Source organism: Scophthalmus maximus, chromosome 11 (genome assembly GCF_022379125.1).
Source record: "Scophthalmus maximus strain ysfricsl-2021 chromosome 11, ASM2237912v1, whole genome shotgun sequence".
In the NCBI taxonomy this organism is placed as follows: domain Eukaryota; kingdom Metazoa; phylum Chordata; class Actinopteri; order Pleuronectiformes; family Scophthalmidae; genus Scophthalmus; species Scophthalmus maximus.
This window is the reverse complement of record NC_061525.1, coordinates 9,512,815-9,531,569: the sequence shown is the minus strand read 5'-3', so window position 1 is coordinate 9,531,569 and position 18,755 is coordinate 9,512,815. Positions and strand designations below refer to the sequence as shown.

At 40.1% G+C, this 18,755-nt stretch overlaps 1 protein-coding gene across 16 annotated transcripts in view; it reads left to right on the top strand.

Moving 5' to 3' along the window:
* Positions 1 to 18,755, top strand: part of robo2 (roundabout, axon guidance receptor, homolog 2 (Drosophila)) — a 287,075-nt gene that overhangs the window by 36,134 nt on the left and 232,186 nt on the right. For 7 of the 16 annotated variants that reach the window (XM_035623162.2, XM_035623152.2, XM_035623146.2 and 4 more), the window contains exon 1: positions 445 to 918. The exons of 2 other annotated variants lie outside the window; for them this stretch is intronic. In XM_035623162.2, coding sequence (XP_035479055.2) covers positions 795 to 918 — 124 coding nt within the window. In that variant the 5' untranslated portion in view covers positions 445 to 794. Of the gene's footprint in view, positions 1 to 443; positions 919 to 18,755 lie in introns of those variants that run through there. 7 more of the 16 variants (XM_047335654.1, XM_035623161.2, XM_035623160.2 and 4 more) reach the window with 2 other exon arrangements.

Sequence of the window (18,755 nt, the reverse complement as noted above, 5' to 3'; positions counted from 1 at the left end):
CCTTGCCTTACTTTTGCTGGGGTGATGCTATCGCCATGCAAATGTCTCTCTAATAAAGAGCATCCCTACAAATGCGGACCATGTCTTTCCTCTGCACTCGATACTCACCAGCTACCTGTTATTTTGACTTGCCTGTTTGGGCGTTCACACTACCAGACAGCCTCAGTCCAACACACCTCTGGAAACTCCTTTGTGGAGAGCAGAAGGGGGGGTTGGTTGTGCTCCCATCTCTGTTTCCTCCACAGTGTGAAGCTCTAAGCAAAAAACAGAGCTCAGAGGAATGAATTCCCCCTGAAACCCAGAGTGAGGGGGGGAAAGAAATTATTCAGCAGCAGCTCCCGCAGCAGCATCGGCATCAACAGCGGTGGCAGCAGTGAGCGTGAGAGAGACGGAGAGAGAGGGAGTGTGTCTGAGTGTGTGTGTGTGTGTGTGTGTGTGTGTGTGTGTGAGGGAGAGAGCTTGAGTGAGAACGAGTTCCTATGCACTGTGCCGAGCGTAGCTGAGCCGTGCCGTCGCGTGGCAAGCTGTGTGTTCCTGTTGGTTCTCATGCGCTCTGGTGAGGCAGAGCTTACAGAAGGGAGAGATGTGGCTGCACTTGGAGCTCCAGCACCAGTGAAGATCAGCACCCGGCTGGGGCAATCGCTGAGCAGCATGGTAGTACTGGAGACCCACTGCTGACACCAGCGCGACTGATGATGACAGCCCACGCGTGGGCTACCATGCGCCACAGCCGCGCCGTTCTAGGAGGAAACACAGCCATGTGAAAGGGACTCGGCTGCCAGCAACTCTTGGACATGTTTTCCAGGGCAAAGTCTGGATTTCTTTCTGTGTTTGAACTTGTTTTTGTTCTCTTGGTGCTGTCTGGCTGTCCGGAACTCACCTATCAGGCAAGGACTAAAAGCAGATGGAACAAGGGGGGTAAGTGACCATGATTCACATTTATGTTTATCTATTTGTGAATCATTGAACTGCACTGTTGCTGGATGATTTCAAATGATTTGAAGCGTCATTGACATCTGCAGATGATCTTGGGTAGAACTGTGTCATAATTCTGGCTGACACATTCTCATTCGAGACTGACCTTGCCTTCAAACGCCTTTGGATTTGGATGTTTGTGCCACCATATTTATGTATCTGTTATAACAATGTGATCTTTCTCTCCTTTACACATTTGTCTCTACAATTTTGACTCACTGTGGCAGCTGAGGTGTGTGTGTTTTTTAGCACAAGGAAGTGATGACCACTTGCGCGGGGTTTTGTCTAACTTTTCATTGCTATCCAATAATCCAACACAACGTCTACTGTACTGGTGTTTTTTGCAACTATGTTAGTATCCTGCTTCCATCGCTTGGTGTTTTAAAGTTCTATTTTGAAACCACTTAACACACATACTCACACACAAATACACACATATTCCCCCCCCTGCCCGCTTGGTGAGGCGGAGTGTGTTAGTCGAGATCACATTTATCTGTGCACCCTGGAATGTTTGGTTGACAGGACATGCCACCAGTGTCTTAGAACTGTGATTTTTGGTTTAAAGACTCCCCAGTCTTGAGCAGAGGTGTTAATAATTCATCCCATCCCCTCCGTGGGAGAGGCCCTCTCGCCTCTCTTGTAGCATTTAATCCCCTTTTTCGGATTAAAGGAACCTCTAATCTTAGTGCTAGTGCTCAATGAGAAGCCTGAGAGATGCTCCATGCAGCCTATCGGCATTGGAGGCACTCAAGACTCACTTTCTTCAAAGAGGCTGTGTCACAACTGTGATCTATCTAATGACTCCTTGCCTCTTTGCTTATGCTCTTGTTCTGTGTCACCTGCTCTCTATGTTTTACACTTCAAATTAATCTCTTTTACACCTTCCTTTCCATTTCTCACCAACATGTCTCCTTACCACTGAGTGGTAACTTCTAACTAAAGTTCTAACTTATTTACTCGGACCAATAGCTCAGATCATTATTACACGCTTACATATCAGATAATTAAATAATTACTCTTTTAACATCCAATTATTCTCTTTAATCCCTTCACATGTGTATACATTGTTAAAGAAATGAACACATGAAAGTCCAATGTTTGAATTATTTGGGATTGTGAGTAAAAGGTTGGAATCTGATGTGTTTGGTGCAAATATGAATCAGCAATCTGTCAACCAAGGGTGAAAACAGATACAGTATGAAAACTAAGCTGTCGGTGGCCTCTGGTGAAATGGAGGGCAGTGACCTCCGTCGGTGTAATTAGGCCATAGGCTCCGTCCCTATCCATCTGCAGGTGCTTATAAAATATCATTTGTATATATATATATATGTGTGTGTATATATATATATATATATATATATATATATAATGCTTACTTAATTATAGTTTTGTGACACATTTTTGTAGAGTAATATTTTCCAGAGATCTGTGCAAGGTGGATGAATCTTTATGGATATTTGGGTGGGAAGAATTATTTAACAACTAATTTGTGTGCCAGCACTGTGTCATTGGATTTTCTCACACCAGCGTATATTCTATTGACTGTAAATTGCCATTTTTCTTCACATTTTATGTAATGCGTCTGCACAGTATCGGCTAGATTATCTATATTTTCCCTACTACAGCTGAGAACGCACTGGAGATATGTACACTAAATGCATAGCTGTAAACCAATATATGCCCTAATATATGCCCTAAAATATACTATGTATGTATGTATGTATGTATATATATATATATATATATATATATATATATACTGGACTCTCTTTCCTGGCAAGACAGCCTCAGTTCTGAGTGGCATGGATTCCACTAGAATGTTGAAACCTTTCCTTTGAGGCTCTGCTCTATGCCGATTTTGATTGCGTCACATTACTTTTACCGATTTGTCAACTGCACTTTTATGCTACAAAAATCTTGCGCTGCCATTAACCCAAAGTTGTTGTATTGGATTCAGATCTGATGACTGGAGAGTGCACTGAACTCGTCATGTCCATGAAACTGGTTAGAGTTGACTTTTGCTTTGTGAAATAGAGCTTTTATCATTCTCGAAGTAGCCATTAGAAGATGGTGAATTGCAGCCATTAAGGGACACACATGGTCAGCAACAATACTCCGATAGGCTGTTGCATTCAAACCATGATGGATTAGCATTCCTCTCACCATTACACCACCATTACCAGTCTGGACGCAGAAATCGAGATTGTTAAACCCAGGCTACATTTCTTCAGTCTTCAACTGTCCAGTTGTCGTTAGTTTGTGCCCACTGCAGCCTCAGATTTATATTCCTGACTGACAGTAGTGGAACATGATGCAGTCTTCTGCTGTTGTTCTCACACTTTGACGCATTGTGCAGATATTTTTTGCTCACCACAGATGTAAAGAGGGCTTATCTGAGTTACTGTAACCCTTCTGTCACATCCAACCAGTCTGGCTATTCTTTCTCATCAACATAGTCTTTCACTCTGTAGAGATACTGCTTAGTGGAAGTTTTAGTTTTTCCACACCATTCTGAATCACTGTCAGAAAAGCTCAAACCAATCCAACTGGCACCAACATTTATAGCACAGCAGTGTTTCCGCTAGGATTTTTTTCAGCAGCAGGAGGCAGGCCAACCAACCTTCCTAAGAATTAAGACGACACATGTATGCGTAAATGTTAATAATCCCATACGTCAGTCAGTCAAACTTTCATACGATAAGTGCAGGTCAAAGTACTTAACAAAGGACGGATGAGCCAAAATGAGACAAGATAAAAACCCAATTAAAGGGGATAATTATATTAAAAGATTGTTATATGAAATGAAATTTACAGCAATTGCAATAAGTGAATAAAATGAGGAAATATCAAGAAACCATAGTAAACAATCAATCTAAGAGCAGAGCACTAGTTCCACCCTTTTACTTCCTACGCATGGTTTCTGCCATCATATCATCCCAGATCCAGCAAATTACTGTTCCTTCATATTCTCATACCACCCTGCGGAGAGAGCGTCCATAACTAATATCACACAGCCGCCATGTTTAGTGGCAGCAAAGATTGAAGTTAGCCTGGCAGCAGGGGGCCAATCCAATTGGACGTATTACGATCCCACCAAACTATAATACATAGTAATGTGAAGACAGTACCATGTGGAGAGGTGTTAAAATAGAGCTCTGAAGCCAAGGAGTAACCCAGGATTAGAAACAGGGTATTTTTTTTCAATGTTCTCAGCAACTGATCTTCTAAACAGGGAAATGCTTAGGCAGTCAGCAGAAGAGGAATGGTAAAAAAAGAAATGACCAACACCTTTTACAGAAATACCGCTCTCACTCCTCTATCTCCCAGGGCTGGGTCTATCTGACCGGCTGGGATGGGAGTGAGGGACTATTAGATTTATAGACCAGGACAGGAGAGGAGGGATTAATATTACCACTTCCTAATCACACAGGAATAGTGTAGCCTACTACGGATCAACAGCCCAAATGGCTTACTTCATCATTGTTTGCACACACTCCACAGATGTGCAATTACTGCGGGCTATTCAGGGCTGCTCAGACCATGAGAAAAAAATGAAGCAACATCTACAGAGAACTTAAAACGTTCCTTAACAATGTTAACTTCACGTTTACTGAGGTTCCTCTTAATTCCAAATGAATTAAAAACTCTTAATGGAAATGTTTTAAAAATCACAACTCATTTAGAAAAGTCCCCATACTAATACCCTATTGTAACTAACACTACTATCGTTACAGGATCATTATTTAAATTTGTACTCACTAGAGCAACCTCATTCACGGGTCATACCAAATTACTGAACACACATCGCACTAACCTCGCTAATGAAATTGCGTTATTTGATGGTACGTGTTATCAGTTGTTTCATCGCAGGCCAGAGAGACACACAGGAAATTTCTTGCAGTGTCCTTCAGTGTTTTTTTCAATATCATGTATCATATCAGTGATCCATTCTGTGCCGGTTCTTTGAGGAAAAACTGACGTTTTGGAACAATTTTACTTTTACTTTCTCCCTCTGTATGAGATTTCAGCTTTTTGGCTATTATTGCTGCACACAACTTGCCTGTGTAACATTGTCTGTCAGAAAGCTGCTTGTTTGGCTTCCAAACTCTACTAAAGAGTGTGAACGTTTTCCAAATTTTCCAAACATTTTTTTTATTTTGGAATTTCTTGTCCGTACAAATTGTCCCACAGGTCAGATCAAATTGCCTCGTGGACTGTATATGGCCCGTAGGCTGGACGTACCCCAGCCCTGAACTAAAGTAGCTGCTGAGGCATCACTCAAAATGATTCAATCGTGGCAAACAAAACAAGCAAGTCAGATGATCATACAGGTTTTAAAACAAAAGCTTAGATTATCAAAGTTTAATTTGAAGAAAAAACAGTACATTTTTACCCCGATTGTCTGTTCTAAATATCCATGACACTTAAGACCTACTTTCTGGTCCACTTTAGTTTTTTGTCATACCGGTGTTTATTTTCACTTTTACCTTCTAATGAAGTGGCATATAATGTGCTTAAACAATTATCTTGTGTTTTGAGCTACCTAAAATAAGAAGCTCAAATAAACCGGAATTATTCTGTAATGTTTCATATTCATAGCTGCTGTCTCGACTGCAGTGTACAGCTCATGATCTTACGTCATTTGATTAGTGCTCCAGAGCCTCTTCTTAGATTAACTGTTTATTCATTGTGGCTGCGAGAGTAAATATTCCGATGTTTTATACGTTGGATGTAAGTGTTACATAAGTGACTTAAAACCTTTTCATTATACTGGTGGGAAAACATAACACATTAAAACAGCATGTCATTGTATTGTTTGTATTTAGTTAGTTTGATCTAGTTTTGCATCACGTGTTAAACCCAACCCCCACCCACATGCCCTGGCCCTAGCAGGAAGGTCAAACTGGCTGCGGGGATAGAAATATTACACAAAATAATCGTGGGGAAATTAGGCAGGCGTCTGACAAAACAATTAAATCACTGTCATTACTTTCAGTTAATATGTTTTGACTTTTGTCTCGGGGCAGGGAACTAAGTATGAGAGGGGAACATCTCTCACTATCTGTTCCTGAGACGTATTGCTGACTCAGTTTTGACCGGTGAGAACTCTGAGAATCGTTTGCAGCATCCTGTGTGCGATAATGTAAAAATGTAGACCACATTTCCAGTTCTGCCAAACATTTAATTTTATAAACAAAATGTTTACAAGGCAAACAGCGAGTACATCTATAATGAAGTAGACTTGGCGCCCTCATAATTACTCAATGACGATGAAAAAGTCTGGAAAGGCAGAAAGTACGCCTGCTGTGCTGTTCCTCGTTCAATCCAATTAGATCATTAAGCTTTGTGCCACTGCAAGTGGAGAAGAATCAGTTTCTCAAATGTACTTCCCTTCATTTTGTACGCCTTCGCCTTGTTAGAAATAAATGTAATGTGTATGAGCTGAAAAGTGTGGGCGAGATTATAGATGCAGTCATAACAGGATTGAGTCAACGTTGGGTAAACACTGTTGGTACCCAATTTAGAGTATCAGGAGGCTTTTATCAAATCAAATCCAATCCTAAAAAAGTCAATGATTTGGGGGTCTGTCATGCATTGCTCTGCTTTTCCATAAGATATTTATAAAACCGTAATATGCAAGATATATCTAAATCTAAAATAGACAAAGAAATGTTCAGAATAAACTGTGCTCAAATTGAACTGCCTGTCTAAGATTTAAGCTACTTTGATATTAGGCAATTAAGAAATATTTGTAAGTTTTGTTCCACTCATGGTCTCGTGAATTCATACGAGTTGCAGCTATGCTGTGTTTTCTTTTCCCACTCATGGAGGTCAGACAGATAAGAGAAAGAAAATAATTGGTTGTACTGGTTACATTTAAATTGTCCTATGAAGCCTGAACATGACTTACCTCTATGATCTTCCAATTCAAGATCAAGATACAGTTATCCTGGAGCTAAGCTCAGAGCGTCAGTTCCTCAATTTAAATTTCAACAAGGTCTTTATAATAAATCAGTTTTATTATTGGTATTAATATTAACATTATTTGTCATACATGGCTGTCATAATGATGATACTATTAACATTAGGCACTGGTCATGTTGAATAACCTAGCATTTAACACCTATATCTTTTCTAATATTTTAAATAAAGGGATTTATCTTAACATTAACTGTTGCAATTAAAGACTGAGGCAGTGGAATTACTGTTTGAGTAAATGGGTAAAGTACTAATAACATTTCCTCCTCCTCCTCACCACCCCAATCACAAATCCACTTGCCATACAGCGCAGCTTAATTGCCACATTCCCGTCACACGTCCTCTAATGAAGCGGATTACTAATTGCAGAGGAAATTACACTTTATAATAACAGTGTTTTATGGGTGAATTTCAGACAGTAAATATGACACCTTAGAGTGATGGATAGGAGTGTGCACATTTTATGGCCTGAGACCCTTTCACCTCCATCGTTCCTTGACTTTGCTACAACTAAGTTCCAGCGTATCCACTTGATCAAAGGTGAAGGTCCATGTGTAATAGTGTTTGCACGAGTGCCTGTACTGCTCCTTTTATCTTCCTCTTGCTTCTCTTTTTCATCTGCTCACTCACAGAGATGATGGTTGTAATGATGATCGGGATGATCGAGATGGAATATTGCTGGAAGTATAGCTATTTACATTTTTGGTAAAAATGTTTCTAACGTAGCAAAAGGACAGCGATGGACCTGCATAAGGGAGTGTGTGAATCCTCTTCTCTAAATAGCCGTCCAAGGCATTTGGTTTCGTGGGAGATATTATTATTATTATTCCCTTGGAAATGTCAGCAGCAAAGGATAGGGAACAGTGACTCTGGCCAATTGAGTTTTGCTGCTGTTGCCAGGAAGATGACGCCGTCATGGTCAGAAACCGGAATCCTTCACAAAGAATGTCAGAACTACATTTCACTGAGCTTTTTTTACCTTATGCGCCTCACTCTAACTCACTCTCTTTCGATATACCTCCTTACCTCTCTTTGCTCCGTGCAATAAAACTTTAAAGAGATAAGAAGCTTTTTTCTATTTCAGGGTCACCATTAGTCTGAATAATGCATTGACAAGAGAAGAGCAGTTTGAGTTCTGTGGAGGATAGAAGCGCAGTCTTCAATTAAATTATACATCATTATCACAGCTGGCAAGCCTGGTGCGACGGTACCCTCTCCATCCTCCACTAAATGTTCCATGTTACTGTCTTGTCCAATATTGTGTGTCAAGCGACAGCCTATTCCTGTGCCAGTACAGAGCTGGGATGCAGATAAGACTGCCTGTGCTGGATGGAGGTACACATTTTAAAACAGGGAGCCGTAATGCAGGGACATATCTTAAAGGAACATTCTGGTGTTATTTGTACTCCGTCATTAACAGAGATTGTTCCTGTCCCTGATGGACAATGCCTTCTAGTTTGATGCCGTTAAACTGTTGCAATTGGGAAATAAAAGCCCCAGCACTGCTTTTCAGTCTGATGGTAACCTAATCTCCCGTTCGTATTTTGTAATGAATGTTCTGCTCACAGTGTTCATCTTCGACTTGTGCTTTAGCATCTGTGACAGCTGGCCAGTAAATAAATCCTTCTTTTTTGAAGTGGACCTTGAGTTTAGGATTGTTTTCTCAAACAATTACAAAAAGTCATCAAGATGCGTTCGTGTACGGATCAACGAGTTCCTGTGTTAAACAGGCTTCATACAAGATGTCACCTAATGCAGGAAGTTAAATTTATTTGGACTTTTTGTATTTTGTTGTATTTGATGTCCAAATTCTGACCATACCTTCAATGTATAACCGATTTAAACTAATACATTGTTTATTAGTTTATTATTGTAATAATACAAGACAAATATAAATTGATTTAGCAATTTTGATTAACAAACACAAATAAATTAATTGAGTGTTTAATGTAGACCTTCAGAAGGCAACATGTGCACTCTGGAGGCATATCGTTAATCTTCTGTGTCGGCAGATACTCTTTGAAACAGCTGGGATAGGAACTAGGACCAAAATTACCGAAGCACTCACTGTGTACACAAGCAAAATTTTTTTTTGTGACAGCAAAAAGTCAGAAATGCACCAGTATAATCCTTTAAAGTAGCTGTAGGCAGTATGTTCGGTCTACATTTTGCCTCTGAACCGTGCAGTAGAAACGATGTCCAACCAGATGCTGAATGTCATTTCGGACCCCAGGAGATGCAGCAAGAAGCTCTGGCTTCTCGGGAAATATGTCAGTGCAGTATTTATATGAAACAAGGGATTTCCACTGCTAAATTAAGGTATCTACAAATGCCCTCTTTACATTTTGCATTAGTGTGCTTCTCATCCTGATCCCTGCTCATGCCTTCCGAATGATGTAACTGAAAAGGCAGTTTACTATTTGTTGAATGGTTAAAAGTTGTAACTCATTGTACGTCACAACTTAATTAATTGTTACATGGTTTGTGTTTGTTGGTAACATCATAGGAAGGATGTCAGGGATGATGGTCATGTCCTGTGGGTGTTTATTTTTATATAACATTATATGACCTTAAGCATTTGTTTAATATAAATAAAAAAAAGCATTGAACAAATTATCAACATATATCAATCTTCGATCATTTTGGATGACTACTAACTCAAGAAATTGCTTACTATTTGAATTACTAGTTAGATTCAAGATTTGTTTTGCTTCTACGCCGACAACAGCTATGGCTGAAAAAATTATGTTCATGGATCTGTCTGTCCATCCCATTCTCATGAAGACAATCTCAGAGGAACACCTTTAGGGAATTGCCTTAAAAACAAAAATTCACTTGGACCAATCATTAGATTTTGAAGGTCAAGGGTATAAAGGTTGCAACGTGGTTTGTTTCAGTGCTGAAGGCCGCAAAGGCTTCAAGTTCTGGGTTACAAGCACGATGTTTTACACACTCCTCGTACTGCACTTCTTGGCACTGTTGTAAATGGTGGTAGAGATAGTTGCAACCTGTTTTATCTGCATTTTCTACACATCTGAAGCTTTGAATCCAAACCATCTCCAAAATATCGAGCCATTATTTTTCATTTTACTAACCAACTCCTCTTCGACTGCTTGCCTGTCGTTTGTGTCTGTCTCCGTGTTGGTGCTGCATGCAGGACTTGTGTGTGAGTGAGTGGGTAGGGGAGGGGCGGGTATTGCTTTCGCTCAGAGAGGAGGAGAGGCGGGGCAAGGTGAAGTTGTGTGTGAGGGCAAGACAGGGAGAGGAGAAATTGGCAAACTGGTCGCCCAATGAAAGAAACTTGTAATGTTATTTTGACGCAACATAAATCTTGATATACACAATATTGTCTTATTCTATATCGTGTTTTAAAATACATCAATATATTTTAAAAACTCGATATATCGCCCAGCCATACTTTGATGCCCACAAACAAATGTCCACTTGGACTGAATCGAAATTCGGTGGCCTCCTTAAACAATTTTTGAAATAATTAAAGAATTCATGCCATTGTGATTTTAAAATACACTTATTATCTTTCCTTCAAAGTCTTCACTACATATATTACATGAGACTGTGCAGACATGGATGCAAACTGCAATGTGACAGGTTGGTGGAGGCAGGTGGACATTTTGAACCACTAGCTGAGAAGTTGTTTGCAGGTGTCAGTAATTTGCTGTTAACATGGTACTGAGCTCCTCGTGTATTCATGACAGTGTTTGTGGTTGTGGCTGAAAGGATAATATCAGATCATTGTTCATTGGCATGTGAAGCAAATTCATTTTTGGACATAGTTTCTTGTTAAACCCACCAGGTTACGCTGCCAAGTTATAGACATGCACAGGTCAGTATGGGTACAAAAACAAACTCCATCCTAAAGTAAATACCAGCTGAATTTCACTGTAAGAAATCAAGTATTTGGAATAAGCAAATTGCCTTGTCTTTTTGCTCCTTAATTAGTTTAAGTAAAATATTTTACTAATGACTAATTATCATGTCATCCTTTTTTCCCCCTCATTTCAAAGTAATAGCGGTTCTTTCACTCAGGCAACGAATCGGTCAGTGGTGTTGGAAAATGTGGTTTCGGGTGATTAAGCTTAAATCTGATAACCAGAGAGTCATTCATTGCATCTCAAGAATTTATAAATTGCTATTCTGGTGATTTCTGTTGTAACTGTTAAATAAAAGGAAAGACTGCAGAGCAACGTGATGCAGGGTTAATGGCTGTAATTGTGAAGATGCTGTAGAGAAACAGAACTGCCAGGATATATCTGCTATTCTACTCAGACCAGAACTGAAAGCTGGAGTTGAGAGGGACATTTTCAAGTGTGTTATTACCTGCCCTATATTAGTGCTGCATTATTAACATTGTCCTTAGCCCACTAGTTAATTAACCCCAAAGACCTTAATTTACTGGCGAATAATGCATAACAATGGATTAACTTCCCGTTCTCTGAGATTGATTGATTAAAATCACAGCTGTGTTATCGGTCATGTTTAAATATGGCCACATTATCACTCAGCTGCCATTATTGAGTTGCTGCCAGCGGTGAACTCCAGCAGCACGGTATTCAGTTTTCTTATATATCTCTCGTCCCTCAAAGCGAAAGACCAGATACATGAAGAAGTTTTGAAACTGTTGACATAAATTGCGTACATAAATGTCTTGATGGAGACAGTTTTCAAGTATTCAAAACACTGGTATAACATGTATTTTTAAGATATAATTATAGGTAATGGTATGTTGTGGGATAAGTCCAGTGTCCAAAAATTGTCATTATGGCATTTCATTTCATGGCCATATTCTGTTTGTGTTAGAGAATTACAAAATTACTTCAATTGTTTTATTTCATACTGTATTTCCTGTAGAAATTAAGTAAAAACTGCGTGGTATCCATAGTGTTTTCATTAGCTTCCAGCATGTTGTAGATCTACAGTTTTTGCACTGGCAATGCTGAAAACTGGAAGAAAGTTTTTAAGCTATAATTCTGACACACATTTTTTATGAAATTCTTTCTCAATACTCAAATATCACGGTACGTTTTAGAGTTCTGTGGGTTGTCAGTATGAGAATATAAGAACCAGAGCCTCTCTTCTCAGTATTGAAACAAGCATAATGATTAATTACAGGCCGAGTGAAAGAGGGTCCTTCATTATCTTCGTCACAGCAGGAAAATCCCAACTGTTTGGACCTCACTCGGCTGCTACGCCATATAGATTTCAATTATAAAAACAAGTGATTGTATAATGAACACCTGCATGTGAGTGTGACCATGATATTCTTTGTTAGAGCTGTGCTCTCATCTCATGACTGGCAGTGTTGTTTTGCAGGTTGTCTGTGTAAAGTCATTTCAGTGCGGCATCATGCCTCCGTGCACTTTTTGTGTTGCTGGATTATATTGTTTATTGTCCAATTTATCATGTTCAGGTTGCCTGGCGTGAAAAATATCTCCCCATCTCTGAATATGTAATGGCTCTGCATTGCAAATACGGGGAGGCAAATATTAGCAAGTGGTCTTTGCGAGTCTTCCAGCTGATACCCTGCAAAGTTTCAAGAGCACGATTTCCTGCAGAGATCAAAATAACTTGTAGAATATTAACCTCAGGGAAATGTGTGTAACACAAGGTAATCCTCAGGATATTGCTTTACCTGCCAAGGATCATCTTCTGCTTAAGCCGAGGAAATGTATGAAATGAGAAAACGTTGAATCACCGTGAACTTGATTCTATTGTTTCTTCTGTGTTGCGACTGACTCAGCAGAGGCTTCTCACCTTTCCTTTCTGTCATAATTGGTGGCTGTGATGCAATGGCAGCATGAAGTGATAGAAGACCGTGGATTCTTTGACAGATGAGATGGAAGTCTGTGCACTGTGCCTGGATTAAGAGTTTAATGACTGGTAAAATTGTGGCATTTCATCCAAGGTGACCCCTGTGGCGAGGTGATCATGCCAAAGCTAGATGAAAAGTGAAGGTAATCCTTTCTTCCTCCTTTCCACATAGCTGTCACCAGCACAGGCTTTGTCACCAAGGCCCAAGGCATTTAATTACACTTTTATTGGCTTTAGGAAGACTGCATCATTCATTTAAAGAATAATCTCACTTGTGAGCACTAGCCACAGGACAGATAGATCATACCTGCATGAAAGCCTCTTGTTCTAACTCGCTGCAGATTAATGGACTTTTATGAATCTAGGTTTGATGCATTGTTAATAGTGTGTTGGCTGTTAATACCTGAGTGTTATCCAGAAGTCATTCCTCTCTCCTTTGCAGTTGGGCATTTTTGCGAGTTGGAAGAGCAAGACCATACGAGTGTGACAGCAGCAGCATGCAAGTGTCTGGGTCTCCTGCCAACCAGCCTTGACACCATTAGCTCTGGTGACACATTAAGGTTCTGTTTGCCTTGTAATTTGTTTTGTCTGTCAATTTGATGGATGTCTTGTTTGCCGGCACTTCCTCACACATCGGGAAATGGTGGCTCGAGGACATTGTTAAATGAACTTCAAAAAGGGAAGCAGAAGGCATTTGTTTTCCTCAAACAGGTTTTCGTGTTAATGGGTGTGTGCAATATTGTCTCGACTCCATGCCATGCCAAACACTGGATAATTAAAGGTGAAAAGCTAATTTGAGGAGAAAGGCAGGCCAGCACGAGAGGGGGTGGGGGGTGCGTGAGTGAGGTAGAAATTGAGCTCCCATTGACATTCTTGGTGTAAATTCCTCACCTCACATCAGTGTGGAAATCTTGACTTTGTGGCTGGCTTCGGGATGCCCCTGTTTCTGTGCAGATAAGTGGTCTGAAGATTGTAAAATCACCAACAATGTCAATTCCATCTTGTCTTTTGTTCTGTAAATGAATGCTGGTGCCCCAGCACATTCATTTTCCCACCAAGTAACCATCACTAATTCCACTACAAATTCTTTGTTCACACTATTGACCTGTTGGCTGTGAGGGATCAGCGGCAACATCCATATAACTGCAGTTTAGCACACTCGAAGAAGTGTAGAGGTATGATATTGAATGACTATACCTGTTTCTGCTCAGATGACAGGTCAGGCAACTGGCAGCACAGGCCACAGGTTGAAAATGTCACTGCTTGACTACTCGCCTCCTGCTGTGAAGTGTGTGAAGCCATCAGAGCCCTTGAACCCTCTCAGCTGAGGAAATGTTACTGCCACACCACCGGCTTAATGACCCAACTCACCATTACCTACAGTATAGGTAATGCCCAAGAATGTATGAGAATGACTAGAGGGACAGTCCCACACCGTGTTGGAAGTCTTTTTCAGGCATCAAATATGTAAAATATAGTTTAGTAAACGGTGATCTGCTTTCACACACTCACCGCAACCTTTCAAAACATTAACCGGAGGAGCTGTATGTGTGAACGCTAATGTTCGAATCATATGAAGTGGACAATAAGCAGACTTAATCCGGCCAGTTCCCCCGAGCACTAAGTAGGCGCAATTGTCCGACTGAGTGAACATGTTAATGGAGATGGTCAGTGTCCAGAGAATTCACAGGAAGCAATGTTTGAAATGTGTGAAAGGACAACTCAGGACATTGTGAAAACAGCTAAATTCAGATATGTCTCTCCGAATGATCAGTTTGCTATCAAATATAGCTAAAACTACAGTACAGCCGTTGTCTTTATCTTGTGCATGTAATGATTTTTATTCACGTTTGGCAAGTGGTTGGCACTGATTTTTAACCATACATGGTCCAGCCTTATACAAGGTTTTGACCTAGTCTTGTTTAAATACTTGATCACATTGCAAGTGCAATGGGTGTCTGCTACCACTTCTCACAGTGAATCCCTCAATTAAATAGAGAATTCTCCTTATTTTAAAAATGTCGAGCTGTGTGCATTGAATTCCTACATGTTTAAATCTAAAGCTTTTTGAAGGGTATTCATAATTGTAGTAATAATTTATTTGTTGGGAAAAAGCGGTGTTCTGATCATTGGTGATGTTATACAAGGATTCTGTTTTGAATCTCTTTGGCATTGCACTGTGAGAGGAAACGATTGCTCAGATAAGAGACCACTTCCTCTAAACAAGGCGAAAAATGATGAACATCCAACTCCTCTCACTATAATCTCATGAATGCAGCTGCATTCAACTCCCACTTGTGCCTTGTTGTTACGGAAAGGTTACTAGGTCTGACCTAATAGAATTGCCATTATGACTTTTTGCTATCATCTTTTTGTAAGAAAGTTGAATGTCTGAAAGGGGCTTTAATGTTTGCGCATGTCTTCATGGGTGCAAGCATGCATGGTAAATACGAGGCATTAAAGACTGTATAAGAATTTGAAAATGGATGGATTTCTTATGCAAGATTTTAACCCATTTTGCTCCGGGACACTAAAAATGCAGATGACAGTGCAGAATGCGGTTGGGTGGCTGTCTCTAATGAATTATTTTATTAGCAGGAGCAAGGGGACTGTGTGGCGGGATATCGAGTGCCACTATACTGTTTTGTTCTGTCAGCTCCAGTTGACAGTGTGAGAAAGCAGAGGCCATGGTAGCAAGCGTACTCGGTCTCACAACCTGACTGAAGTAAATAAGCCCCGTGTGTCATCGCTCTTCACTCTTTCCCCCCGGAGGTTTCATTTGTTACAACAGACCTTGAAATTTGAGAGATTGTGTGAAGAGCAGTGTAAGACTGTAACAGACACATCACAGTCTCGGAGCCAAGTCTGGCGTCCCCTACATTTTTTTTTTCCACATGTGAGGAGATATGTTTCAGTTGAATCTTTTCACCGCTCTAATCCATGGAGCAGGGGATGAAATCTTATTTAGGGATCAGCACCAGTGCATCACTGCCATGATAGCAACAACATGCAAGCTGTTTTTAAGAGCATTACAGCCTAGGAATGAATCAGTCAGCAGAAATACTTCTTTGCTCAATTTTCAAAGGAAAAAAAAAAATCTAAATTAAAAGAAGAGTCCAAGATGCAGTCCTAGAGTGTGTAGCTAAAAATGATTGTGTCTCCATCTCTCATCCATTCACACTGTCAACTATCTCAGCCATTAAATATTTCTATACATTGAATATGGACGCCTACTGGCATTGCCATAGGAAAATATTTGCGACAGAGAGACTTGGATTATTCTAATACAAAAGCTTGGGGAATGAGCTTTGCTTTTGTATGCATTTGTTTCTTTTTCTGTCCTTTTGAATCTGAAGCCAAGCTTGTCTCTGAAGGATATGGAAATTTAGAAGAAGAATGGCTGTCTGGCTCGCTGAGAAGCTCTTATCCTTTACTGTAGCTTCAATGCTGAAAAGAGCTAGGAGATTTCAATGTGCTATAAGGTGCTGTTTTGGACAAACTCTTACATTTGTGCGATGGAATAAATGTTTTGTTCATCTGAATTGGACCCTTTGGTAGAGATTAAGGTATTTGTGTTTCTCTGTTCTGTTGTGGAAAGTCATAATTACTTTGTCTCGTCTATAAATAGTCATCTGTTATCCAGTATTCTGTCTTCAGTCTTATTCTCAAATCTTATTTTAGGTGCTGACAAGCAAGTCTTATTTTGAATAACACCTGCACACACAACAGAAAGGAGGGCACCTGACTTGGTATGGTGCAGAATCATTGGGGGCTGAACTCGCTGCTTTGCGACACTTGCACAGCAAGGAGCCGCATAAAGCTGGTGGAAAGAGTCGATGCTCATAATCAGGAGCTCGGCAGAAGTGTTACACTGCAAAGAACCAAGAAGTTAAATTGCAGAGCTGCCATTTGACAAGCAGGTTCAATCTCAGTGTCACTCAATAGCGGCTGACTGTGATTGTTCACCGCACATATTGTTCACTACAAAAAACCTTTACTGTTAATAATCATTCCAATGTTTCCAACTCAGAGTTGAATATAGTCAGAGTTGCATTAATTTGATTTGTCGAGACCATCGAAATCGTTTTGCAGTCAACATGCGTCTGCGATTAAGAAGACAGCATTAGCATATTGGAGCACTGTTCCAATTAATAAAGATAATTTCATCCATGCCCACACATGCCCCAGATCTGTGCTTGGTGGCAGCATACAGTAACAGCTGAGAGGATAGACTCTGACTCAAACAGATGAATGAGCAGATGTGAGTTGACAGTTGGTGACCACAGGTGAATCTAATGATGGGGACATTATGGAGCATCAACCTACTTACACCTGAGAGTATTAATAGAGCAAACTTTCCAACAATGTCATGCTTTTCTCTTACAAGTTTATAAACTATTCATGAGCCAGAATATTGTATCATCATATGCTGTGTGTCTCTCTATTTATCAACTTAATTTCAGTGATGTATTTTAATCTTACTCTTAAAGTTGACCACTTTCCTTCAAGCTTGGCTCTTTTATTGTTAGAGCTCTGCCAAGCAGAGGAAGAAGGTGCAATGCATATTCATTATACTTATATTGTAAATATGTATTTCACCTTGGCTTAATCTAACTAGAGATTTCCAGACAGATGGTAACAGAGTGGTATACTCTGTTATCCACTTAGCTGTACTGTACGGTGGCTAGGATAAAGGTGTGGTGCTACTGTAAAGAGGCCATCATGTTCACATATGAATATTTCATTGTATGTGCTGTAATGGGTTACTTCAGTAAGACTCGGGGGAAGGGCATTTTTTTTCAAACTGGACTTCCTGGTACACAGCAACCACAGCTTCTGGGTAGGTTTATCCCTTGCAAATAATTCTGTATTATTCTCTGGAGCCCATGATTATGAAAATATGGATGAAAGGTACTAACACCAAGCATTTTTGAGCCATTAGCGCATTTTGCGGCTTTCTTTGTTTGCTTACTTTGTTTTCTTTGTGTTCCGTAACCATATCTTCATAAATGCATTTCAAAAATAAGTTTGATAAAGCATTGCTCTGTACAGGAGCCTGTAACTGAATTAATCATATTTGAAAACCCTTTAAAATGGATATAAAATTACAATAATATTTATTTATGTTCGGGAGAAATCTATGATTGGGGGGAGAAGCAATGTTGGTACTGGTTGGTTTAGGAAGTTGTGGCTCCACCTGCTAGGGTCCTCATCTCTGGTCCCCAACGTTAGGTAAAACAGTTGACCTTGTGCAACCGCTCGGTCTTGGGCTATGGCTGCACCTACTGTATTTTCAGTTAATTATAGGCCTAGGTGGCAGACCACGCTATCACCACATAGACCTGTTATGGGCTCAAGGGCATAAAGGTCTTGATGTGGATCCAAAGATATATAAACCAAAATTAGTGAAAGTATAGAAAATGTCAGACCCTTATAGCTTATATATTATATTATAGCTATAGCAAGTATAGCTTTCTAAGGGGAATCTGAGTAGGAAACTTTGAAGAAGCGGGAAAGATCACCTTTTGTGCGGAATTCACTTTTCCCTCACTATACTTTTGTTGGCTTAAGCCCCCTACTCAGTAAGACCCTGTAAAACAGACGAAAGGCAGAGGGGGTTGTTTTATCCTCAACCTCGTCCCATTGGGATGATGTGCTGTCTTTGTTATCTTACACCCAACATCAAACTCCTGATCCCAATCATAGCCTCTTTTTTTTATCTGTACATGCTCTGAGAGCACACTGCTCCCTCACATCACCCCAGTTGCTCAAACACTACTCCTCAGATTAGAGAACTCGCTAGCTCTTAGCTTTATCTACCACTGTTCCCCACCAAACAAAATTGGCTCCAGAGGGAAGTGGGAAGGAGAATCACGAGGAGACGAGGCAGGGTGGCTTTATCTTAATCAGCAACAGACATTAAAAAGTTACACAGAATTAGTTTTTCTCATCTCTTCTCTGGCTGGGGTCAT